Below are 27,110 nucleotides of genomic sequence, written 5' to 3'. Positions count from 1 at the left end.
GAGAAAAACCCGCAGGCAGCAACGAAGAACCAATGCAGCCAAAAATAAATAAATAAATAAATTTGTTAAAAAAAGAAAAAGGAAAGCAAGGTCTGATCAACCAGTCTGGCAAAGAGAAAAACCTTAGGTTTCCTCCAGAAAAATCACATAGGTTCATAAATGTCTTCATTATGTTGATTAATGTATTAGGTCAGACACTTCAAGCAAAACCATTTTGCTTTGGAGGCTGAATTAAACTGTGGACATTGAGAAAGTAAGCAAGCTATTTGCCAAACCTGCACTTTATGTTTATCGCACAGATATGCAGTCAGAGTTTTTCCTCTTCCCTTGTGCTGGTCAATGTAGATGCAAAGTCCGGCCTTATTGACAGTGGAATCATTATAACTACAAAATGCCTTTCTCTAGCCAAAACATGGAAAATAAATAACAATGGTGATGTTTGTTCTAAAGTGAAGAAGAAATAGTTTCATTTGATACAATGTACTGTGTTCCTATAAAATATTTCCACAGCCTTCCTCACTCAGAAGAGAAAGTTCTTTTTCAAGTCTTTTTCTAGAGCATCACTAATCACTCCCATTATCCTGTCTAAGGTAGAAAGAGGGGAGGAAAACAACGAAATGTTTAAAAGCCTTCTTTGGGGGAGACAAGTCTATCATACACTGAGAAAGAAATGTAGTTACATCCCAAGTTCAGCCTGGTTTCTAGCCTCATGTCCCTTTTCTACCCCAAACTCAGCAGGCCCTGAGATGCAGCCCCAGAGGGCACAGAGCAGCAGCAGCCCACCACCAGGGGCTCTCCCCTGTGCCTGCCCCTCCACCCTGACACTGTGTCCGGTCCTAGGACTACATCCCCGCCCTGGGCTCGTCAGGTTCCCTGTGCTTGAGGCCCTGATCTACAGTGTTCCAGAACCGGAGCCTCACCTGGCACTTACGCCCCACCAGCCCCATCCCCACCCGCCAGGAACAAAACTTCTTGCTGAACCTCAGTCTTGGGCCTGAGACCCTGCCCTCCACTGACACACCTCTCTGTCTCCAAACTCCACAAGAGTAAATCATTGGGCCACCCCGATCCCATCTGTTGCCTGCCAGGCTGGATCCCCTCTTACCCCTGCAGTTGGTTCGTCCCCCAAAGCCTGGGTCATCCCACTGGGCAGCTGACCCATCTGCAACATTCAGTTGTGCCTAACTGTAGTGGATGCTGTCGTCAGGCAGACAGATAACCACCCCCAACCCCCGACCGCACCCCACCACCTATTCTTTCAGGACAGAAGCACCCATTCCCCCAGCTCCGGGGAATGTTGACATCTGCCAGCTTTCAGCCGAGTCTCTCTCAGAAAACTGCCTGCAGCTGGAGAGAGTGGTCTCACCGGAGACCTTGCCCCCTTCCTGGGGCAGCTGACATCTAACGCTGGTTAATGCAGGGGTATAAAGACCCGTTTCCTTGGCCGGCAAGATCGGCGGAGACTTTATAGTGACTTGTCTGCCCGATGCTTCTCCCTTTGTCCCCCACAGGTGTTGCTCCCCCGTAGGTGTAGCTCCCTGCTAAATGTTCTACAGGTAAACCTGTAGAGTCGGCTTCCCTGGGGACCCTACCTGTGACACTAATCAGGTGAGTCAAGTTCAGTCCATCCCTGAGATACTCGGCCTCATCTCATTTGGAATTCCTCGGAATTCTGCAAATAATCAAGGGGTCCGTTTCATGCACCCATTTTATGATGTCTGATGAACAAGTCCTTCTCTCAGGGTGTATAACAGTCTTCAGCAGTTCAAGTCCAGCTTAATATGGAAACTACAAGGACTTGGGGTGTAGCAGACAGAATAATGGACACCCAAAGACATCCGTGTCCTAACCCCTGGTATTTGTGAATATGGTATCTTACATACAAAGGGGCTTTGCATCTGTGATTTAATTAAAGGCCTTGAGATGGGGGGGGTTACCCTGGGTGATCTGGGTGGGCCCAATCTAATCACATGGGCTCTTAAAAGTGGAGGGCCTTTCCTGGCCGTCGGCAGAGGGAGGTGTGATTACAGAAGGAAGGCACCCAGAGAGGGACTGTGGCTGGCTTTGAACGCATAGAGAGGGGCCACAGGTCAGCTCAAGAAGCTGGAGAAGGCAAGGGGATGGATTTCCCTTAGAGCTGCCAGAGGAGGACACCCTGCTGACACCTGGATTTTAGTCCAGGGAGACCCGTGTTGGACTTCTAACCCCCAGAAGGGTCGGATAATAAATCGGTATCACTTTAAGCCACTAAGTGTGTGGTAATTTGCCATGACAGCAATAGAAAACTTACGTGCGGGAAAGGGAATGAGGCGAAAGGAACGCGAGTCTTCACTTATTTCCACACTTGAACTCTCCCCTTTTATGCTTATTCGGGGCTCCCACTCAGGAAAGCTTAAGATCTTTCTTGAAAACAACTAGGGTCAACTCTGGGCGATAGGAACAAACCCCCACAACACTGTAAAATCAGTAATTTCACACCTTCTTTAGAATGAAGAAGAATATTAATCTCATGTTCTCGGAGATGACATTTTCCCGATCAGTCGTAACCATCCATAGCCAAGAGGTGGAAGAGTTTAGTTACAAACGAGTGGGACTCTGTTTGGCTGCCACTTCAACTTCTAAATAAAGAATAGAACAGAAATGGTTTCCTACTTCAATAAAGGCAAATAGCTTTAAAATAATACTTTTTACCCTTTTTAAAATTTTGAGCCAAAGAAGAAAATAATTTCTTTTTATACAATGTTAATCCTGACTAAATAATAATGCTGTGATGAAGAGTTCTCTAACTTTCAGTATTTATTTTTAAAAAGGCAAGAGCATACCTTTTGAAATACCTGTGTAAAATACGCTTAAAGCTAATGGAATAGGAAGAGAAACACAAACTCAGTAGGTCTTCTAAACAGAGTAGAAATCATCATTTAAATGTGTGTGTTGGGACCATTCTGGAATTTAATTTGCATAGGTTGCTGTCTTAAAAAGAAGCAGGAAGGGGCTTCCCTGGTGGCACAGTGGTTGGGAGTCCGCCTGCCGATGCTAGGGGGTGCAGGTTCGTGCCCCGGTCCGGGAGGATCCCGCGTGCCGCGGGGCGGCTGGGCCCGTGAGCCATGGCCGCTGAGCCTGCGCGTCCGGAGCCTGTGCTCCGCAACGGGAGAGGCCACGACAGTGAGAGGCCCGCCTACCGCAAAAAAAAAAAAGCAGGAAAATTTATATCAAGTTGGTAAGTAGGAGATAATCTGAGTAAAGAAATCTTCTCCCTGGTTATAAAGACAAATAGACTATATATAGCTGCAGGATTTAACTTGACTTTGGCTTATATGTTCAAATATGCCCTTATCTGTTATCAAGAATGTGTATATGGGGAATTCATGGCATTAAAACACCCCAAAATAGTACCATTCAAGATGATAAATGGCATTGATTATATAAATCTGAAAGATCAGATCGCTGGGAGTCACTGGTTGTCTAGTGCCCACTTCTGGGGCAGCACAGCTCTGCAGATACAAGGTCACCACAGGCCGTTATTGGAAAGGCTTCAGTAGGTCAGAAGCATGACAGGCAGGCGAGCCAGGTCCCTGGCCTTCTCAATAACAGGGAAGAGTGGACATGCAGCTCATAACAGTGTCAGGGAGGCATCCCTATCGGGGCCATGTTTCCACCTTCAACCCTCTCCAAAATAAACAGACAGGACTGCTCAACACAGAGCTCTTAGAGAATAGAGGTTCTCATCTATACTCAGTAAAGCGGGAGAGATCCAGAAAGTCCTTGAACACCTCTTTTTAAGTTTTGTGTGGATTTACTTTTCCACATGATGGGCATGTGAGTCTATCACTATAAAATGCAACGAACACAGCATGGAAGGGAACTTGAGAAAGAAAGCCGGGAGTGGCCCGGGGCGATGAGGGCCTAAACCACTGGGACTAAACTACTTTCCCACCAGAACACATGTGATAAAGGACACCTCTCCCAAGGGAGATCCGGGGTTGGCACACTTTTGGATGCCTTATCCAGCTGCAACTCCTTTCTCTCCTGCTCAAGGCCACGTTGGAATGGAGGTAAGTGAGAGGAACTGGCCTTGAATCCACTGTAATTAAAAACAATTTCTCGGGGCTTCCCTGGTGGCGCAGTGGTTGAGAGTCCGCCTGCCGATGCAGGGGACACGGGTTCGTGCCCCGGTCCGGGAAGATCCCACATGACGCGGAACGGCTGGGCCCGTGAGCCATGGCCGCTGAGCCTGCGCGTCCGGAGCCTGTGCTCCGCAACAGGAGAGGCCACGATAGTGAGGGGCCCCCGCTTGCCACAGCTAGAGAAAGCCCTCGCACAGAAACGAAGACCCAACACAGCCATAAATAAATAAATAAATAAAGTTCATTCTGCAAGTATTAAAAAAAAAATTAAAAAAAAAAAAAAAACAAAACAATTTCTCTAACTCCAGCACTGAGTGTTGTCAGTCACACACTGATTGCTGCATGCTCCAGCCCAATCTCAACACTTCATTTGAGAAATTCTGGGGGTGAAGTTTTCCAGTTACTATGGCTGTCTAATAAACCTCCCCAAAGCATACTGGCTTGAAACAACATTATTTTGTTCACGAATCTGCAATGTGGGCAGAGCTGGGCAGGGATAGCTCACGTCTGCTCCTTTCAGCTTCGACCAGGGTGGCTCAGAGACGGGGGAGGCATGGAATGAAACCATGTGAAGGCTCACACGCTCACATACCTAGCCTCTGAGCCATAAAGACTCAAACAGCCAGAGGCTAGAACAGGTGGGCATCCGTGGGCACCTCTGTCTCTATATGGCCTGGGGTCTCTCCACATGGTCTCTGTATTATATAGCTAGACTTCTTAAATGGCAGCTCAGGACTCTAAGGTACATGTCCCCAGTATGAGAGCAAGAGACAGAGAGAGAGAGAGAGAGAGAGAGAGAGATGCCCCATGTACCAGGTGGAAGTTTTACCACATTTTCTGACCTAGCCTCAGAAATCACACAGCATCACTTCTGCCATGTTCTGTTCTTTAGAACTGAGTCTCTAAGGCTGGACCATATTCGAGGGGAGAATTACACTCCATCTTTTTTTTTTTTTTTTTTTTTTTTTGATGGGAAGAGGGTTAAAGATTTTGTGAATATGTTTGAAACCTACTACATAAGTCTGGAAGCAGGAAGAATACATCCTAAGAGACATTAAAGCAAAAGATTAGTAGAGTGTGGTAACTGAAAGTATATGAGGAAGGTGAAAAGAGAGAACACTTCCAGGATGAACTCTGGGGACGAGGAGTGTTTTCTTTAATGAGAATGGTGGAGCCATGAACAATGCATTTGGTTTTCAATACCTTGCTTTCTGGGCATCAGAGGACATCTGGGTAAAGGTCTCCACAGGCAAGAGGAAATGCAAGACAGGAGGGCAGGTGCTCTAAGCAGGGGACAAGAGACTGATGAAGTCACATTGGAAGAGGTAAGAGAGTGTCACCATGATGGCTCAAACTTGCTTGAGAAAGTAAGAAAGGCAGACAGGAAATGGACAAAGGTAATTAAGGGCAAGGAGGACTGAGTAGATATAAAACAGGAAGAAAAGAAGTAACTAAAGGTAAGTAGAAGGTGAACATCCTAAAAGCTGAAGGAAGAAAAAGTTTCCAAAAAAAAAAAACAAACGTACTCACAGGCTCTTATACCACCAAGGGAAAAGGAAAAAGAAAAACAGAAAAAAAAGGGACACTGGATTTTGTCAAGGAAGACAACATCTACTATCTGTACAAGGAGAGACAGTAATTTTCCATCAAAGTAGGACTAACGCCTCTAATAGACTCCAGTGTTTTGTGTTCAAATAAGCTGTTTTGTGAGAAGCGCCTGAAAACCATCAAAAGATAGCAGACTATAAAACTTAAACTCCTTCCCAAGTGAGTTAGACAGCCAGCCATTCCTCCACTGATAAGACTATCTCCAGGCAAACCACATCCACCCTAGGGGGCCGTTGGCTACACCTTTCTCTATCAGCCACCTTGCACAGACTTGTTGCATTCCAATGGCTCTCAACAGCAAGACCAGTCCCTGTGGTCTCTGAAGTCAGAAGTTTTGAAAGCCCAGTTTGAAGATGTATAGAAATTCACATTTCTTAATGGTTTGTTCTCTCCAAATACACTTAAAATGTTCTGGAATAAAATAGTCTCCTTATAGTTGAAAGCAAGTCTACTTCAAAAATCTCTGGGATGTGTGGGGGGGAACAAGGAAGTCTATTCTAATGGTATGACAGCTCTCAGCTGAAGGGTCAAGGAGGTAGGGGCCGAAACAGGCCAAAATTAAGGATAGGACAACCTCTATAAATTGGAGAAATGGAGTCGAGGGAAAGACACACACACACACACACACACACACACATACACACACAGCCATCACATTTCTCTTCATCCTGGGCCTGATCTTGGCAGGGGAAGAGATTTTTCTCTCTCAAGTAGAGCAGGGAGACTGACCAGTCTATAAGAGAACAGGGCTGGCTGGTTCATCAGAAATCCTTCTATCAGGACTGTCAATGAAAACCAGCTACATGAGAAGAGGTTGGTAACAGAATCTTAATTACAGGTACTCTGAGGGGCTGTAGCTAAGTTACACATGAGATGAGAGAAGAGTCTCCAAACCCAAAGTATTATAAGTGAGGGGAAAAAAGGTAAAGTTTTCTCTTAAAATCAATGAAAAACTAATGCCAAATTAAACTATGAAGATGAAGGTGAAATTTGTGATAAAGTACCTCACTCATCATAAGGATATATATTTCTTTAAACCTTGCTCTTAATTGTATACAACGTCAATGACTAGTTGATAGTCATGATTTAGCATTTTGATAAATATTTTATCATCATGTAAAAGTGTAACAGATTGCATCCCATGCTAAACTCTCTCAGTTACCCAGGCCTAAGCATTTGGGTCTAGACATCACAGTCATTGCCAGGACATCCTTAAGAAGAAATCAAAACCTACGCAGAGGCAGCCTTGCATATTCTACCCTATAAAGTGATAGTAAATGCCAAGAATCAGTAAGAAGTCAAAGAAAGAAATATTAGAAAGAGTATAAGGAATAAATTGAGCATATTTAAACAAACCAAATATTATAGCGATAAAAACTAATTACATATATATGCAACAGCATAAATGAATCTGAGAAACACAACATTAAGCTAAAAAAATCACAAGTTGAAAATTGTAAGAGCAATCACTCCCACTCTGACAATGAGAACAAGCCAGATTAGCTACAAAGCACAGTTTTTAAAATATATCAGGGAGCTGAGGATGCAAAGAAGCCTAAATGTGTCAGGCCCTTCCCAGCTTTCATTCCTAGCAAAGTGGCAGGAGGAACAGGAATCCACCATAGACAGGAATAAGGAGAAACTGGCAAATTTTTAATTAGGTTAATGGCTACAAGTGGACTGCTATATGGATTAGAATTCCAAGGAGACAGCCACAGAGTAGGTCTACGCCACCAGCCAACTCTTCCCCATGGATCTTCACCAAACACATAGCAAGAATACACCAAAGGCTTAGATAGGGCAGGGGTGTTGAGAGACATCTGCCCTGACACCTATGGGACTGTCCCCAAGGGTAAGGCAGGGGTCAGAGCATAAAAATATGAGAAAATTTCTCAGGCAGTTCAGGCCTTCACTCAGGCTACTCTGCAGTCATCCAAAAGCTGAGACTGAACAGCTGGGCAAAAAGAGACGTCCTAGGTATAGAAAGCTGGGGCAAGACTGCAAAGAAAATGCTCCAGTAACCCAAAAAGCTGGCAGTCTAGCTGAAAAACAAATCTTCCACAGTCAGCTGGTGCTGGGCTGTGAAGCGTGAAGAGTTTTGCCAGGGATGAGATCCCAATCCCTGCTAAAGAGAAAGTCCTGATTCTTCCCTCAAAACATCTGAAGTCAGTGATGAAATGAATCTAACTAAAGCTTCACCAAAGCACACACCCATTTCAATTACAAATGAGACTGACTCAGCCCACACTCTACTGGCCTGAAAGAAGGCCATGCCCTTTTAAATTACTGTAGTGTCAACAATTCTTTTACACACAACATCTAGCATGTAATCAAAAATTATGAGAAATACAAGGAAGGGAGAAACTGTAAGCCACAGTCAAGAGAAGAAAGAGCCAAAAGAAGCAGGTCCAGAGACGACAGATGCTGGCATCATTAGGCAAGGACTCCAGAATAACTACAAAAAACTATGTTAAAGTATCCAGTAGAAAATATGGACATAAAGAGATTGGTTCAAGATGGCGGCGTACAAGGGAATGCTCTCACTCCCTCTTGCGAGAGCACTGGAATGACAACTAACTGCTGAACAAGCATCGACAGGAAGACACTGACACTAACCAAAAAAAGATACCTCACATCCAAAGACAAAGGAGAAGCCACAATGAGACGGTAGGAGGGACACAATCACAATAAAATCAAATCCCATAACTGCTGGGTGGGTGACTCATCAACTGGAGAACAGTTATACCACAGAAGTCCACCAACTGGAGTGAAGGTTCTGAGCCCCACGTCAGGCTTCCCAAGCTGGGGGTCCAGCAATGGGAGGAGGAATTCCTAGAGAATCAGACTTTGAAGGCTAGCGGGATTTGATTGCAGCACTTTGACAGGACTGGGGGAAACACAGACTCCACTCTCGTAGGGCACACACAAAGTAGTGTGCGCATCGGGATCCAGGGAAAGCAGCAGTGACCCCATAAAAGATTAAACCAGACCCACCTGCTAGTGTTGGAGGGTCTCCTGCAGAAGCAGGGGGTGGCTGTGTGTCACCGTGAGGACAAGGACACTGGCAGCAGAAGTTTTGGGAAGTACTCCTTGGCATGAGCCCTCGCAGAATCTGCCATTAGCCCCACCAAAGAGCCCGGGTAGGCTCCAGTGTTCCGTAGCATCAGGTCAAACAACCAACAGGGAGGGAACCCAGCCCCACCCATCAGCAGACAAGTGGATTAAAGTTTTACTGAGCTCCGCCCACCAGAGCAACAGCCAGCTCTACCCACCACCAGTCCCTCCCACAAGGAAACTTGCACAAGTCTCTTAGATAGCCTCATCCACCAGAGGGCAGACAGCAGAAGCAAGAAGAACTACAATCCTGCAGCCTGTGGAACAAAAACCACATTCACAGAAATATAGACAAGATGAAAAGGGAGAGGGCTATGTACCACATGAAGGAACAAGATAAAACCCCAGAATAACAACTAAATGAAGGGGAGTTAGGCAACCTTCCAGAAAAAGAATTCAGAATAATGATAGTGAAGATGATCCAGGACCTCGGAAAAAGAATGGAGGCAAAGATCAAGAAGATGCAAGGAATGTTTAACAAAGACCTAAAAGAATTAAAGAACAAACAAACAGAGATGAACAACACAATAACTGAAATGAAAAATACACGAGAAGGAACCAGTAGCAGAATAACTGAGGCAGATGAACGGATAAGTGACCTGGAAGACAGAATGGTGGAATTCACTGCAGTGGAACAGAATAAAGAAAAAAGAATGAAAAGATATGAAGACAGCCTAAGAGACCTCTGGAACGACATTAAATGCAACAACATTTGCATTATAGGGGTCCCAGAAGGAGAAGAGAGAGAGAGAAAGGACCAGAGAAAATATTTGAAGAGATTATAGTCGAAAACTTCCTTAACATGGGAAAGGAAATAGCCACCCAAGTCCAGGAAGCACAGAGAGTCCCATAAAGGATAAACCCAAGGAGAAACACACAGAAACACACAGTAATCAAATTGGCAAAAATTAAAGACAAAGAAAAATTATTGAAAGAAACAAGAGAAAAATGACAAACAACATACAAGGGAACTCCCATAAGGTTAACAGCTGATTTCTCATCAGAAACTCTACAAGCCAAAAGGGAGTGCCTTGACATATTCAAAGTGATGAAAGTGAAGAACCTACAACCAAGATTACTCTACCCTGCAAGGATCTCATTCAGATTCAATGGAGAAATCAAAAGCTTTACAGACAAGAAAAGCTAAGAGAATTCAGTACCACCAAACCAGCTCTACAACAAATGCTAAAGGAACTTCTCTAAGTGGGAAACACAAGAGAAGGACCTACAAAAACAAACCCGAAACAATTAAGATAATGGTAATAGGAACATACAGATCGATAACTACCTTAGACATGAATGGATTAAATGCTCCAACCAAAAGACACAGGCTCGTGGAATGGATACAAAAACAAGACCCGGGCTTCCCTGGTGGCGCAGTGGTTGGGGGTCCGCCTGCCGATGCAGGGGACACGGGTTCGGTCTGGGAAGATCCCACATGCCATGGAGCGGCTGGGCCCGTGAGCCATGGCTGCTGAGCCTGTGCATCCGGAGCCTGTGCTCCGCAATGGGAGGGGCCACAACAGTGAGAGGCCCGTGTACCGCAAAAAAAAAAAAAAAAAAACAAGACCCATCTATATGCTGTCTACAAGAGATCCACTTCAGACCTAGGGACACATACAGACTGAAAGTGAGGGGATGGAAAAAGATATTCCATGCAAATGGAAATCAAAAGAAAGCTGCAGTAGCAATACTCATATCAGATAAAATAGACTTTAAAATAAAGAATGTTACAAGAGACAAGGAAGGACACTACATAATGATCAAGGGATCAATCCAAGAAGAAGATATAAGAATTATAAATATATATGCACCCAACATAGGAGCACCTCAATACATAAAGCAGCTGCTAACAGCTATAAAAGAGGAAATCGACAGTAACACAATAATACTGGGGGACTTTAACACCTCACTTACACCAACGGACAGATGATCCAAACAGAAAATTAAAAAGGAAACACAAGCTGTAAATGACACAACAGACCAGATAGATTTAATTGATATTTATAGAACATTCCATCCTAAAACAGCAGATTACACTTTCTTCTCAAGTGCACATGGAACATTCTCCAGGATAGATCACATCTTGGGTCACAAATCAAGTCTCAGTAAATTTAAGAAAACTGAAATCATATCAAGCATCTTTTCTGACCACAATGCTATGAGACTAGAAATCAATTACACGGAAAAAAACGTAAAAAATGCAAACATGGAGGCTAAACAATACATTAATAAATAACCAAGAGATCACTGAAGAAATCAAAGAGGAAATCCAAAAATACCTAGAGACAAATGACAATGAAAACACGATGATTCAACACCTATGGGATGCAGCAAAAGCAGTTCTAAGAGGGAAGTTTATAGCAATACAAGCCTACCTCAAGAAACAAGAAACATCTCAAATAAACAACCTAACGTTACACCTAAGGAACTAGAGAAAGAAGAGCAAACAAAACTCAAAGTTAGCAGAAGGAAAGAAATCATAAAGATCAGAGCAGAAATAAATGAAATAGAAACAAAGAAAACAATAGCAAAGATCAATAAAACTAAAAGCTGGCTCTTTGAGAAGATAAACAAAATTGATAAACCATTAGCCAAACTCATCAAGAAAAAGAGGGAGAGGACTCAAATCAATAAAATTAGAAATGAAAAAGGAGATGTTACAACAGAGACCACAGAAATACAAAGCATCCTAAGAGACTACTACAAGCAACTCTATGCTAATAAAATGGACAACCTGGAAGAAATGGACAAATTCTTAGAAAGGTATAAACTTCCGAGACTGAACCAGGAAGAAATAGAAAATATGAACAGACTAATCAAAAGTAATGAAATTGAAAGTGATTAAAAATCTTCTAACAAACAAAAGTCCAGGACCAGATGGCTTCACAGGTGAATTCTATCAAACATTTAGAGAAGTACTAACACCCATCCTTCTCAAACTCTTCCAAAAAACTGCAGAGGAAGGAACACTCCCAAGCTCATTCTATGAGGCCACCATCACCCTGACACCAAATCCAGACAAAGATACCACAAAAAAGAAAATTACAGACCAATAACACTGATGAATATGGATGCAAAAATCCTCAACAGAATACTAGCAAACAGAATCCAACAACACATTAAAAGGATCATACACCATGATCAAGTGGGGTATCCCAGGGATGCAAGGATTCTTCAATATATGCAAATCAATAAATGTGATACACCATATTGACAAATTGAAGAATAAAAACCATATGATCATCTCAACAGATGCAGGAAAAGCTTTTGACAAAATTCAACACCCATTTATTATAAAAACTCTCCAGAAAGTGGGCATAGAGGGAACCTACCTCAACATAATAAAGGCCATATATGACAAACCCACAGCAAACATCATTCTCAATGGTGAAAAACTGAAAACACTGCCTCTAAGATCAGGAACAAGACAAGGATGTCCACTGTCACCACTATTATTTAACATAGTTCTGGAAGTCCTAGCCACGGCAATCAGAGAAGAAAAAGAAATAAAATGAATACAATTTGGAAAAGAAGAAGTAAAACTCTCACTCTTTGCATATGACATGATACTATACATAGAGAATCCTAAAGATGCCACCAGAAAACTACTAGAGCTAATCAACGAATTACGTAAAGTGGCAGGATACAAAATTAATGCACAGAAATCTCTTGCATTCCTATAGACTAATGATGAAAAATCTGAAAGAGAAATTAAGGAAACACTCCCATTTACCATTGCAACAAAAAGAATAAAGTATCTAGGGATAAACCTACCTAGGGAGACAAAAGACCTGTATGCAGAAAACTCTAAGACACTGATGAAAGCAATTAAACATGATACAAACAGATGGAGAGATATACCATGTTCTTGGATTGGAAGAATCAATATTGTGAAAATGACTATACTACCCAAAGCAATCTACAGATTCAATGCAATCCCTATCAAATAACCAATGCCATATTTTACAGAACTAGAACAAAAAAATCTTAAAATTTGTATGGAGACACAAAAGACCCTGAATAGCCAAAGCAGTCTTGAGGCAAAAAAACAGAGCTGGAGGAATCAGACGCCCTGACTTCAGACTATAATACAAAGCTACAGTAATCAAGACAATATGGTACTGGCACAAAAACAGAAACATACATCAATGGAACAGGATAGAAAGCCCAGAGGTAAAACCATGCACCTATCGTCAACTAATCTATGACAAAGGAGGCAAGGATATACAACGGAGAAAGGACAGTCTCTTCAATAAGTAGTGCTGGGAAAACTGGACAGCTACATGTAAAAGAATGAAATTAGAACACTTCCTAACACCATACACAAAAATAAACTCAAAATGGGTTAGAGACCTAAATGTAAGACAAGACATTATAAAACTCTAGAGGAAAACATACGAAGAACACTCTTTGACATAAATCACAGCAAGATCTTTTTTGATCCACCTCCTAGAGTAATGGAAATAAAAACAAAAATAAACAAATCGGACCTAATGAAAAACCTAGAAGCTTTTGCACAGCAAAGGAAACTAAACAAGATGAAATGACAACCCTCAGAATGGAAGAAAGTATTTACAAATGAGTCAATGGACAAAGGATTAATCTCCAAAATATATATGCAGCTCAATATTAAAGAAACAAACAACCCAATCAAAAAATGGGCAGAAGACCTAAATAGACATTTCTCCAAAGAAGACATACAGATGGCCAAGAAGCACATGAAAAGCTGCTCAATGTCACTAATTATTAGAGAAATGCAAATCAAAAGTACAATGAGGTATCACCTCACACAAGTCAAATTGGGCACCATCAGAAAATCTACAAACAACTAATGCTGGAGAGGGTGTGGAGAAAAGGGAACCCTCTTGCACTGTTGGTGGGAATGTAAAATGATACAGCCACTATGGAAGACAGTATGGAGCTTCCTTAAAAAACTAAAAATAGAATTACCATATGACCCAGCAATCCCACTACTGGGCATATACCCAGAGAAAACCATAATTCAAAAAGACACATGCACCCCAATGTTCACTGCAGCACTATTTACAATAGCCAGGTCATGGAAGCAACCTAAATGCCCATCGACAGACAAATGGATAAAGAAGATGTGGCACATATATACAATGGAATATTACTCAGCCATAAAAAGGAACAAAATTCGGTCATTTTTAGAGACATGGATGAATGTAGAGACTGTCATACAGAGTGAAGAAAGTCAAAAAGAGAAAAACAAATATCATATATTCACACATATATGTGGAACCTAGAAAAATGGTACAGATGAACCAGTTTGCAGGGCAGAAATTGAGACTCAGATGTAGAGAACAAATGTATGGACACCAAGTGGGGAAAGTGGCGGCGGGTAGTGGTGGGATGAATAGGGAGATTGGGATTGATGTGTATACACTAATATGTATAAAATGGATAATTAATAAAAACGTGCTGTATAAAAAAATAAATAAAATAAAATTCAAAAATTCAAAAAAATTAAAATTAAAAAAATAAAAGTAAAAAGACACATGCAAAAAAAAAGAAAATATGGACATAAACATAATTTCAGGAGAAGAATGGAAATTATTTTTTTAAACCAATGTTAAAAAAACTAGTTTTTCAAATACAGAAATGCTGAAAATAAAAAATAAGGTATTGGGCTTCCCTGGTGGCGCAGTGGTTGAGAGTCCACCTACCGATGCAGGGGACACAGGTTCGTGCCCCAGTCCAGGAAGATCCCACGTGCCGCGGAGCAGCTAGGCCTGTGAGCCATGGCCGCTGAGCCTGCGCGTCCGGAGCCTGTGCTCCACAACGGGAGAGGCCAGAACAGTGAGAGGCCCGCGTACCGCAAAAAAAAAAAATAATAAGGTATCAAAGAGGCCTCATCATAGACAGAACACAGGAGAGAAAAAGATCCGTAAACTTGAAGACAGACCAATAGGAATTAGTCAAACTGAAACACAAAGAAATAAAAGAAAAAAACAGAAAAAAATTTTAAAAATCCAAGATCTAAGGAACTATATAAAATGGTTCTATATAACTATATATAGATAGATAGATAGATAGATAGATAGATAGATAGATAAGGAACTATATAAAATTTATAAAAATAAATAAATGGAGTTACAGGAGAAGAGGGAGAACAAGACAAAAAAAATTTTTGAAGAAATATTGGATGAAAATTTTCCAAAACTTATTTTCCAACTTATCACTCCACAGATCCCCAAAGCTTTAGTAAACCTGAAGCAGGATCCATATAAAGAAAACCACACCTCAGTATGTCCTCATTCAGCTGCTGAAAACAAAAAACAAAGGATAAAGAGAACATCAGCCTGGGAAAAAGTTAACCCATTACATACAGCGGGAAATGCAAAAAATGGAGAACGGTGTGGAGGTTCCTTAAAAAACTGCAAATGGAGCTGCCATGTGACCCAGCGGTCCCACTGCTGGGCATATACCCTGAGAAAACCATGGTTCAAGGAGAGACATGTGCCGGAATGTTCGTGGCAGCCCTGTTTGCAGTGGCCCGGAGATGGAGGCAACCTAGGTGTCCATCATCGGATGGATGGGTAGGGAGGATGTGGCACATATATACAGTGGAATGTTACTCAGCCATAAAAGGAAATGAAGTTGGGCTGTTTGTGGTGAGGTAGATGGACCTGGAGTCTGTCGTGCAGAGTGGAGTAGGTCAGAAAGAGAAGGACAGATACTGTATGCTGACACATATATATGGAATTTAAGAAAAAAGAATGTCGTGAGGAACATAGGGGTGGGACAGGAATGGAGACGCGGACCTACTGGAGAGTGGACTTGAGGATGTGGGGAGGGGGAAGGGTGGGCTGTGACGGGGTGAAGGGGCGGCATGGACATGAATACACTACCAAGCGTAGGGTGGATAGCTGGTGGGGGGCGGCCGCATGGCACAGGGAGATCAGCTCGGTGCTTTGTGACCGCCTGGGGGGGTGGGATGGGGAGGGTGGGGGGGAGACGCAAAGGGGAGGGGATATGGGAACATATGTATATGTATAACTGATTAAATTTGTTATAAAGCAAAAAAAAAAAAGAAAAAATAAAAAAATAAGAGCTAACTTCTCATTGGAAACAAAAGAAGCCAGAAGACAATGGGCCAACATCCTCAAAGTTCTGATAGAAAAAAAATGTCAAACTAGAGTTCTATATCCAGTGAAAATATGAAGGCAAAATAAACACTGAAGGCAAAATAAAAATGAAGGCAAAATAAACATTGCCATAACAAAAACTAAGAGAACTTGTCACCGGCAGACCTGCATACAAGGAATGCTGAAAGAAGTACTTTAGGCCATAGGGAAATAATACAGATGGAAGAAATAAAGAGTACCAGAAAACGATAGCACAGATCAATAAAACTAAAAGCTGGTTCTTTGAGAAGATAAACTAAATTGATAAACCATTAGCCAGACTCATCAAGAAAAAAAGGGAGAAGACTCAAATCAAAAGAATTAGAAATGAAAAAGGAGAAGTAACAACTGACATTGCAGAAATACAAAAGATCATGAGAGATTACTACAAGCAACTCTATGCCAATAGAATGGACAACCTGGAAGAAATGGACAAATTCTTAGAAATGCACAACCTGCCGAGACTGAATCAGGAAGAAATAGAAAATATGAACAGACCAATCACAAGCACTGAAATTGAAACTGTGATTAAAAATCTTCCAACAAACAAAAGCCCAGGCCCAGATGGCTTCACAGGTGAATTCTATCAAACATTTAGAGAAGAGCTAACACCTGTCCTTCTCAAACTCTTCCAAAATATAGCAGAGGGAGGAACACTGCCAAACTCATTCTACGACGCCACCATCATCCTGATACCAAAACCAGACAAGGATGTCACAAAGAAAGAAAACTACAGGCCAATATCACTGATGAATATAGATGCAAAAATCCTCAACAAAATACTAGCAAACAGAATCCAACAGCACATTAAAAGGATCATACGACATGATCAAGTGGGGTTTATCCCAGGAATGCAAGGATTCTTCAATATACGCAAATCAATCAACGTGATACACCATATTAACAAATTGAAGGAGAAACACCATATGATCATCTCAATAGATGCAGAGAAAGCTTTCGACAAAATTCAACACCCATTTATGATAAAAAAAAAAGACCTAAATGTAAGGCCAGAAACTATCAAACTCTTAGAGGAAAACATAGGCAGAACACTCTATGACATAAATCACAGCAAGATCCTTTCTGACCCACCTCCTAGAGAAATGGAAGTAAAAACAAAAATAAACAAATGGGACCTAATGAAACTTCAAAGCTTTTGCACAGCAAAGGAAACTGTAAACAAGCCAAAAATACAACCCTCAGAATGGGAGAAAATATTTGCTAATGAAGCAACTGACAAAGGATTAATCTCCAAAATTTCTAAGCAGCTCATGCAGCTCAATAACAAAAAAACAAACAACCCAATCCAAAAATGGGCAGAAGACCTAAATAGGCATTTCTCCAAAGAAGATATACAGATTGCCAACAAACACATGAAAGGATGCTCAACATCATTAATCATTAGAGAAATGCAAATCAAAACTACAATGAGATATCACCTCACACCAGTCAGAATGGCCATCATCAAAAAATCTAGAAACAATAAATGCTGGAGAGGGTGTGGAGAAAAGGGAACCCTCTTGCACTGCTGGTGGGAATGTGAACTGGTACAGCCACTATGGAGAACAGTATGGAGGTTCCTTAAAAAACTACAAATAGAACTACCATATGACCCAGCAATCCCACTACTGGGTATATACCCTGAGAAAACCATAATTCAAAAAGAGTCATGTACCAAAATGTTCATTGTAGCTCTATTTACAATAGCCCGAAGATGGAAACAACCTAAGTGTCCATCATCGGATGAATGGATAAAGAAGATGTGGCACAGGGGCTTCCCTGGTGGCGCAGTGGTTGGGAGTCCGCCTGCCGATGCAGGGGACGCGGGTTCGTGCCCCGGTCCAGGAAGATCCCACATGCTGCAGAGTGGCTGGGCCTGTGAGCTATGGCCGCTGAGCCTGCACGTCCAGAGCCTGTGCTCCACAACGGGAGAGGCCACAGCAGTGAGAGGCCTGCGTACCGCAATAAAAAAAAAAAAAGAAGATGTAGCACATATCTACAATGGAATATTATTCAGCCATAAAAAGAAACGAAGTTGAGATATTTGTAATGAGGTGGATGGACCTAGAGTCTGTCATACATAGTGAAGTAAGTCAGAAAGAGAAAGACAAATACCGTATGCTAACACATATATATGGAATTTAAGAAAAAAAAATGTCATGAAGAACCTAGGGGTAAGACAGGAATAAAGACACAGACCTACTAGAGAATGGACTTGAGGATATGGGGAGGGGAAAGGGTAAGCAGTTGACAAAGTGAGAGAGTGGCATGGACATATATACACTACCAAACGTAAAATAGATAGCTAGTGGGAAGCAGCCGCATAGCACAGGGAGATCAGCTCGGTGCTTTGTGACCACCTAGAGGGGTGGGATAGGGAGGGTGGGAGGGACGGAGACACAAGAGGGAAGAGATATGGGAACGTATGTATATGTATAACTGATTCACTTTGTTATAAAGCAGAAACTAACACACCATTGTAAAGCAATTATACTCCAAAAAAGATGTAAAAAAAAAAAAAAAAAAAGAGTACCAGAAATAGTAAATATGTGAGGATAAATACGAAATTCTATTTAAAATTATCTCTATTTCATATATGTACAAATGTATATGTGTCTTAGATTTTATATGTTTGTATAGGTTTTATTTTATATATGTATATACATTTATGTTTCTTTTAAATACTATTGACTGCTTTTAAATAATAACATTACTGGACTTGTATCATACACAGATATAAAATATATGACAATAAGAGTTCAAAGGGTGGGAGAAGTGGAATTATAACATTATCCGTTTCTTTACTATTTCTGAAGTACAATATTACTATTTGGAGGTAGACTATTAAAGAGTAAAGTTGCATATTCTAATCTCTTAAGCAACTACTAAAAAAATACAAAGAAGCATAGCCCACATTTTTTTAAAGGAAATAAAATGGAATACTAAAAACAGGCAATTCACCTAAAAGAAGGCAAGAAAGAGGAAAAGAGAAAAAACATATTAGATAAATAGAAAACAAATACCAAAATGATAAACTTTAACCCACCAGTATTGGGACAAAGGCAAAATTTGAATGTGGATTATTGTATCCATGTCAAATTTCCTGAAATTGATGCTAATACTGTGTTTGTATAAGAGAACACCCTTTTTCTCAAGAATTACACGCTGAAAAATATGGATATAAAAGAGCATGACATCTGCAACTTACTCTTCAATGGGTCAGAGAGAGGAAGGAGAGAGGAGGAAGAGAGAGTTTTTTTAAATAAAAGATTTTCATTTTTTTTTATATATAGAAGAAAATTTTCTTTATATTTTTTATACAGAAGAATAAGCCAAACTAAACAACCTATTGTTTGGGAATGCATACATTCAACAATCTTGAGGAAAAAAGGGCAAGGCATTAATAATGACTAGCTCAGGCAGTGATGACCTCAGGGAGGGGCAGGAAGATGGGACAAGGCTGAAACCCAAAGGATATAAGTAGATTCAAAAGCCCTGGTAATTTTTTTTTTTTTCAAAAGCCCTGGTATTGATATGGTTCCTGAGTGAGTGGTAGTTTCATGGGGGCTCTTTATACTCATGAAAAGTATTTTATTTCAAAATTGCATGTGTGTTGTTATATATAATCTTCTATATCAATCTAATATTATATTTTTTAAATGGGGGGGAATTGGAGAAATACTAGAAGATTATCCAGTTTATAAAAATTAGTTTGAATTAGGACCAACTTTTATATTTAGTGAAGAACTAAACAAAAGCATTAAGAAAGTCCCCAACTCTTACTTGAACCAACTGACATTTTATCAGATCCATATTTCTGGGTGTATCTAATTATAAGCATCTATTGACCACCACTGTTTTCCCCTTCCTAACAACCTGAGCTACAAAACAATGAACATACTTCCTTGAAACCCTTAATTTCTCTTGCTAAGACATAATAACTCTGCCTTGAATAAATTATGTGTAGCATTGTACTGCAAAAGAAAAATCTCCAGGTTATGTAAATATAGCCCAATAAATAATTGATCATCATTACCCTGTTATAGGAACCTACAAGAGTCCTTTCTGCATAATTTGATGTCAGTTCCCACTAGCTGAGAGAAGACAGTGAAATACAAGTAGTCAACAGAATCCTTAAAAGTCCTATTATATAAATTCAAGTATCCAAAGACAAGAACCTCTAAAATGCAAAATTACTCTACATGTTGGTGGTTGTTGGGTAACCTTCATATTGTTGGGTAACCTTCACAGAGTGTTTTATCTGTTTAAAGTGTTTAGTTAAAAAATAAAGGAAGGGCTTCCCTGGTGGCGCAGTGGTTGGGAGTCCGCCTGCCGATGCAGGGGACACGGGTTCGTGCCCCGGTCTGGGAAGATCCCACGTGCCGCGGAGCAGCTGGGCCCGTGAGCCATGGCTGTTGAGCCTGTGCGTCTGGAGCCTGTGCTCCGCAACGGGAGAGGCCACAACAGTGAGAGGCCCATGTAACGCAAAAAAAAAAATAATAATAAAAAAAATAAAATAAAATAAAGGAAAAATAGAAAGAAGCCTTGGTTAGTGAAGAGAATATCACAACTCTATAACTAGTTTTCTAAGTAACTAAGAAAATCTTTTATTTCTTCTGCTTCAACTGATACATTGGAAAAGGGATGATATTTGATTCTGAATTCAGAAGAATTACATTGATAATCAAGGCAAATATGTTCTATAAGATATTAATTTTACATTTTATTAATGTTCCCAACTTTACAAAATGAAAAACTGAAGCACACGGAAGTTATTTTTCAGTCTGTTTCAATTTTACTATTATTTCATTAAATGATAAATATTTACTGAGAGTCTGCTATGTACCAGATACTACTCTAGGTGCTGGGGGAAGAACATCAGTGAACAAAACAAATCTTAATCACGCATAAATGAATAGGTTAGTGCACCATGTCAAGAGGCCATTAACAAGGTTTTGAAGCCACTGAAAATTCTTGTGGAGCCACAGTGGGTTATAAAGTAAAGTATCCTTGACACTGTCTACTATGTTAATAGAAAATGTTCAGTGTAAGGTGCTGATGGTCACCTACCATCACCTACTATCAACCCTATGGTGTTCCACGATGCACAGCATGGCCAGCATCTGGCCAGACAAAGATGGGACACTTTCCAGACGTTTTCTGAGGTGATGGAGAACTTGATGCAGTTTGGAATAGGACAGTTGAGAAAAGATGAGATCGTTACATATTGTAAGGACAGTACCCTCTACTAGATAATAAAGGATTTCCAATCTAAAAAGGAGACATTATTATTGGAAATGATACTTTTGCTTATGGAGACAGTCCCTTGTTCCATCTTCAAGGCAAACATGACCCCAGTTCAACTGACTACCAATTATTCCTCAATTATTTCAGAGGGGATGAGCCAAAGCAGAAGAAAAAGGAGGAGAAGGAAGAGGAGGAAGAAACGAAGAAAAAGAAGGGAAGGAAGTGAAAGGGGAGGACAAGAGAGAAGAAAAACACGGCTTTTTTAAAGAATCACCAATGGACTTCTAGGTGAGGAGAAGTTTAAGAATGCTGCCACATGCTCAAGTGCTTCGGCCCTAATAACATCTCCAAACTGTCTGTGGTCACAGCATAGACTCGGGAGACAGTCAAGTCCAAGATCCGAGCAGGCCTCCCTGGCCTCAGGGGAGGCTCCTGGAAACAGGAACCTCATCTGCAACTCAGTTCATCTACTTCTTTCTGCAGCTGTGATCAAGAGACTATGAATGTCAGTACTTCAGGACCAAAGACTTTTTTCTTCAAATTTTCAACTCTAAACAAAAGTGGGCTATAGGGGCTTCCCTGGGGGCGCAGTGGTTGAGAGTCCGCCTGCCGACGCAGAGGACACGGGTTCGTGCCCTGGTCCGGGAAGATCCCATGTGCCGCGGAGCGGCTGGGCCCGTGAGCCATGGCCGCTGAGCCTGTGCTCCACAACGGGAGAGGCCACAACAGTGAGAGGCCGGCATACCGCAAAAAAAAAAAAAAAAGTGGGCTATATGTGTAAGTCAGAGAGAAAGAAATTGCTAATGTTCACTGATCTTTTCAAACGGCAATTCTGGGGTGTGTGAGAATGAGGACATTGTAGGGAGTCTTTGATGAGCCAGCCCCTCAGTAAGTGCAAGGAGCAGTGAGATGTCTCCACGGCACTGCAACCAACGTCCGTCCTTCCCTCTTAAACACAGCCATGTAACGCTGTCACTCTGGACCAGTACTCCATACGTTGAATAAAAGACGTCTAAAGATCAAGAGCCCCGCCCTACTTGACAAAGACGGGAGAGTTGCTTCGGGTTTTTTCTAGGTGCTTTATTACTGTCTTCTCGATTCTGAGACGGTAGCTCCAAAGATGGAAAGGAAATCCAGTCCCTGCTTCTCGTAGGCTTGCTCACTGCCCTTGCTCAGGGACTGGATAAAAGGCGCAAGAGCAAAGCTGCCCCGCAGACTCACGCAAAGGTCTCTGTTCAACTGCAGACTACACAGTTCCACATGTTTTCAGCCCTAATATGCTATCACTGTCATGCTTGCTTCCCAATCCACATACTCCGTCCTTCACAGGTTCTCAGAAGCGGGTGACCAGAGTCCTTGGGAGGCTATTTCTAAGTTCTGCTCTAATAACGTGTACCATTTAATGAGTACTATGTATCAGACACTGTAGTGAATACACTTCATTTAATCTTCACAACGTTTAAAGGTAGATATTCTTAATCCCATTTAACAGACTGGGAAACTAAGGCTTAGAAAAGTCAACTAATTTGTCTAGGGTCATACTTCTGGGAAGAATTTTGGGATCTGTCCTTCCGAAAGGCACACATGCCTGTGACCACTATTCTGTATTTGGAGGAGGAGCAGCACAGAGCATCAGAAAGGTCACAGGCTTTCCAGCCAGAAGCCTGGCCACTAATTAGTGTGTGATCTTAGGTGATTATTTAACCTCTCCAAGCCTCTGTCACTTCATCTTCAAGGTGAGAAAAATCATTCCACCCTGCCTTTCTTCCATGGTTGAAGACAGTATCAACACCTGTTGCTGCATTCCAAGAAGTCCACTTCTCTTGAACAAAGTTCCCTGTCCATCTCTTCAAGGTCAGGAAGGAGAGGTGGGGTGGAGAAGAGTTGCAGGAAAAGGAGGTCTAAAACTAAGTTTAGAAGTTATGGCCTTCCCTGGTGGCGCAGTGGTTGAGAATCTGCCTGCTAATGCAGGGGACACGGGTTCGAGCCCTGGTCTGGGAGGATCCCACATGCCGCGGAGCAACTGGGCCCGTGAGCCACAGCTACTGAGCCTGCGCATCTGGAGCCTGTGCTCCGCAACAAGAGAGGCCGCGATAGTGAGAGGCCCGCGCACCGCGATGAAGAGTGGCCCCCGCTTGCCGCAACTAGAGAAAGCCCTCGCACAGAAACGAAGACCCAACGCAGCAAAAATAAATAAATAAATTACTAAACTCCTACCCCCAACATCTTCTTAAAAAAAAAAAAAAAAAAAAGAAGTTATATGTCTTATTTTCAAATTTCATATTTCCCTTTGTGTTACAGTATGGAGAAACATGGACCTTCGTGTTTAAAAACAAATTCTGCTGATATTAAAGTTATCTAGACATGAAATTAATCAAAATAGCAACCACATAGTATATGCTCAATAAATAGCTGAAGGAAGGCAGACAGAGAGCAGACAAAACTGGCATTCTCTCTCTTATTTTTTTTTTTTTTTTTTTTTTTTTTTTTGCGGTACACGGGCCTCTCACTGCTGTGGCCTCTCCCGTTGCGGAGCACAGGCTCCCGACGCGCAGGCTCAGCGGCCATGGCTCACGGGCCCAGCCGCTCCGCGGCATGTGGGATCCTCCCGGACTGGGGCACGAACCCATGTCCCCTGCATCAGCAGGCGGACTCTCAACCACTGCACCACCAGGGAAGCCCTGGCATTCTCTCTTGATCTCTCCTAGCCTGTTGGCATTTCATTTCCCGTGCATGTGACTAATTGGGTCTCTGAGTTTATCAAATTAATTTGGTTAAAGTTATTTAATTGCACTCTGGCATTAGCAATGGTAAAGAACTCAAAAGCAATACAGTGACAAATATTCTTGCTAAAGCGTAACATTCTCTGACTTGAGCAGCCCTATGATTTTTTGTAACTGAGGCATCATGTTACGATGAGCCTATTTCCTTGAAATTTCAAATTGCCTAATTGAAGCAATGCTCAGGGACACCAAAGACACACATACATGTAGAGCCAATCTAAAACTGAAGCTGCTGACAGTAGCTAATAAAATCCCAGTGCACATGTTTATTCCTACAGCCATCCGTTAACACAACGCTGACACAGAAAGATCCCTAACAACCTGCTAGTGAGGACTTTGGGGAACTCTTGGAAGAAACACAGAGATGAGGTGAAAATGAACTTATGATGCTTTGGTTAAAAGCAGTGTTTGAAAGAAGAAAGTAAAAGTAAAGTAAAAGTAATAACTGCAGGGGACCCCTAACCATACAGTGGGGATTTGGATGTTTAGAGAAACTGAAATGGTCACGATCCTAAATGAAACACACTTGTGGCTGAAGCTCTGCAACACAATCACAAAATTAATCCATTTTATCCACTCTTAACACTGCTAAAAAAAAGCACAAAGATGCCAGTATAGATCCATTCAAAACTCTGGTAACATTAGGAACATAGTGAATATGCTCTACCTAGGGAAACACCTGTAATGAAAGCCACCATTGGAAGCATGGCATTTCTGTTCAACCGTACGGCGTCACCATGTCAGTGCCGGGATTTATTATGACTCAGACTGCAAAATCACCCAGAACCTCTGGCCCCTTCCCCCAATTCCCCAGGTCTGAAAGGACAAGAGGGTGGCTCTGGATGGGGGCAGGGGAGCAGCAGCAGGAACAATAGGGCATTTCTCCCGTCATTCTGAAAGCCTCTCCATACCCTTACCCTCCCGTTACCAGGTCCCCAGACAGACTCCACCAACTAGTCTCAAATGTGCACCAAAGTTAAACTTCTAGAAGAGACCTGGAAATTTTACATAGTCAGAAATGGAGGTGTTGTCTGTAAGAAAGGCTGAGGGAATTAAGGAGCTTTTATCTGAGATCTCTCTCCTCACCTGTTCTCACTCAATCCCGTTAAAATTGTTCATCACAGCACAATGTTCAGACACAAAATGTTTCCCCTCAGAGTCAGAGGGCTTTAAGTGAAAAGTATTACATTGTCAAGAGATCATCCATTTCTGACTGAGATAGCATTTGGAATATCAAACACCAGGCACAAAATCAGAGCCTATTAATACTTACCACAGACAAAAGTAAACATACACAAAAGCTTTTAATCCTATCCAACAGAAGCAGAAAGAGTATCATGCCCCATAATAGCTAGGAGAAGCAAAGAACTCTCAATAAATATATTGCTCTTTTTTTAATGGGAGGGGCTAGTAGCTACAAGTTTCATTGAGCATAAGATACCAAGAATTACACAAGAAGCTGCATTGCAAATGTTGGACCCAATAAGAGCAATTGAAGTGGATTCTGAAATGTGGTTAAACTACTTTATCTAATACTACTAACAAATAAGAAGATCTTTCATTAGTTGGCAGGAAGATAGTTGCTACTAGCCAATTTGATTTTCCTGAATGGAGAAGACGTGCATGCACATTTTTCCCCGATAAAAGCCCTAAAGTCCCAAAGTTTTGTTTCTGGAATCATAAGTTACTATGCAGTGTCATACTCTTCCTGACAGGCCTACAGTCTCCTTTTACCTGTTCCCCAATATTGGGAGAGGAGGGGAAAGTGTTTGCTTGGAGCATTTTTCTACTGAAACTTTTTTTTTTTAAGTGAATCGTTTAGAAACCTGATAGTAAGTCAGAAATTGATCAAGAGTGAACATCTAAGGAGAACGAAAAATGAAATTATCCTTCCAAGCCACATGGAGTGGCCGACACTCTGAGACCTAAAATAACCAAGATTTCTCGTTAGTCAGGGAAGGTATGTAGAAGATTTAGTCAACTGAGCTTCACAAGATGCCCTACAGCTCGTGAGCACGAAAGGAAGTCGATTCTGTTTATCCCTGACTTAAGAATCAGCCTCATCCCCGCTTCCCACAGAAGGCTACATCTGGGCTGGTTTGCTAGTCTCCGAACTCAGTAGGGCCCGCGCCAAGAATCAGTCACCTGCGAGGTGCCACTCAACCCTTGGGAGCAACAAGGCCGGCACACCTTCCAAGTGTCCTCTCTCCCCTCTCCTCCACTCCCAGAGCCCGACCCAGAACTGCATTATCTCCGGGGACCGAAAAGCAAACAGACCTTTTAAAGAAAAAGAGGGAGAGCGGGGTCTGTATTATCTAACAATATACAATACATAAGGCTTCTAGAAAACGAAAGTAGCGAGGGGAGAGGGCCAGGGATCGGGGAGGCGAGGGGTGCCAGGCGTCGGGGAGCTTTCCCCACCACTTACTCGAAGGCGAAGAAGAGTCCGCTAGTGACCAGGATGAGGATGAGAGTCAGGTAGAAGACGCCCGTCTGCCGGGCCATCATGATCCTCCCGTTGCAGAAGAACTTGTTTCTTCCCGGGAAAACCTCCCATTTCCTCCGGGCCGCGATTTTCTTCTTCTTGTGGGGCGACTCCATGGGGGAGGAGCTGTGGGTGCTGATCTGACTGTACTCGCAGTCTTTCATGGGCCCGCCGCCGCCGGGAGGCATCCACGAGGGCAGCCGGCTGGGGGCGCACACCCCCAGCAGCCCCCCGGCCGCGCGGCCCCCGCCGAGCCACGACCGCCGCCGGCCGCCCGGCCGCCCCCAGAGCCTCGGCGCCGCGGCCCCTACGCGGGCTCCCGGCTCAGCGACAACTTTGCCGAGGACACCCAGGTTAACCCTTTGGGAAGCCCAGCTGTCATAGCCGGATCCCCTGCCTAGAGGGACGGTGCTCGCCCGCAGCCCGCGGCGGCGGTCCTCAGTCGCTTCCAGTCCGCGTGCTGGGGCTCCGGGGCCCCGCGGGGCGCGGGGGGCTGCCCAGCCGCCCCCCCGCTTGCCGCGCGCCCTCCTCCTCGCACAGCCGCTCGCTCGGCCCCGCCGCCCCCGGTCCTCCGGCCGCGCCTCGGCTCTGGCCCGCC

General features: G+C 42.5%; 1 protein-coding gene across 2 annotated transcripts in view; it reads right to left on the bottom strand.

The window, feature by feature from the left end:
* ZDHHC14 (zDHHC palmitoyltransferase 14) overlaps nt 1–26,878 on the bottom strand; it is a 278,874-nt gene extending 251,996 nt beyond the window's left edge. For both annotated transcript variants that reach the window (XM_081250720.1, XM_081250721.1), the window contains exon 1: nt 26,456–26,878. In XM_081250720.1, coding sequence (XP_081106846.1) covers nt 26,456–26,700 — 245 coding nt within the window. In that variant the 5' untranslated portion in view covers nt 26,701–26,878. The remainder of the gene's footprint in view (nt 1–26,455) is intronic.
* Nucleotides 26,879–27,110: the final 232 nt, after the last annotated feature.

This window comes from Mesoplodon bidens, assembly GCF_964165515.1.
Source record: "Mesoplodon bidens genome assembly, chromosome: 12".
Taxonomy (NCBI): Eukaryota; Metazoa; Chordata; class Mammalia; order Artiodactyla; family Ziphiidae; genus Mesoplodon; species Mesoplodon bidens.
This window is presented reverse-complemented; position numbering and strand designations above follow the sequence as displayed.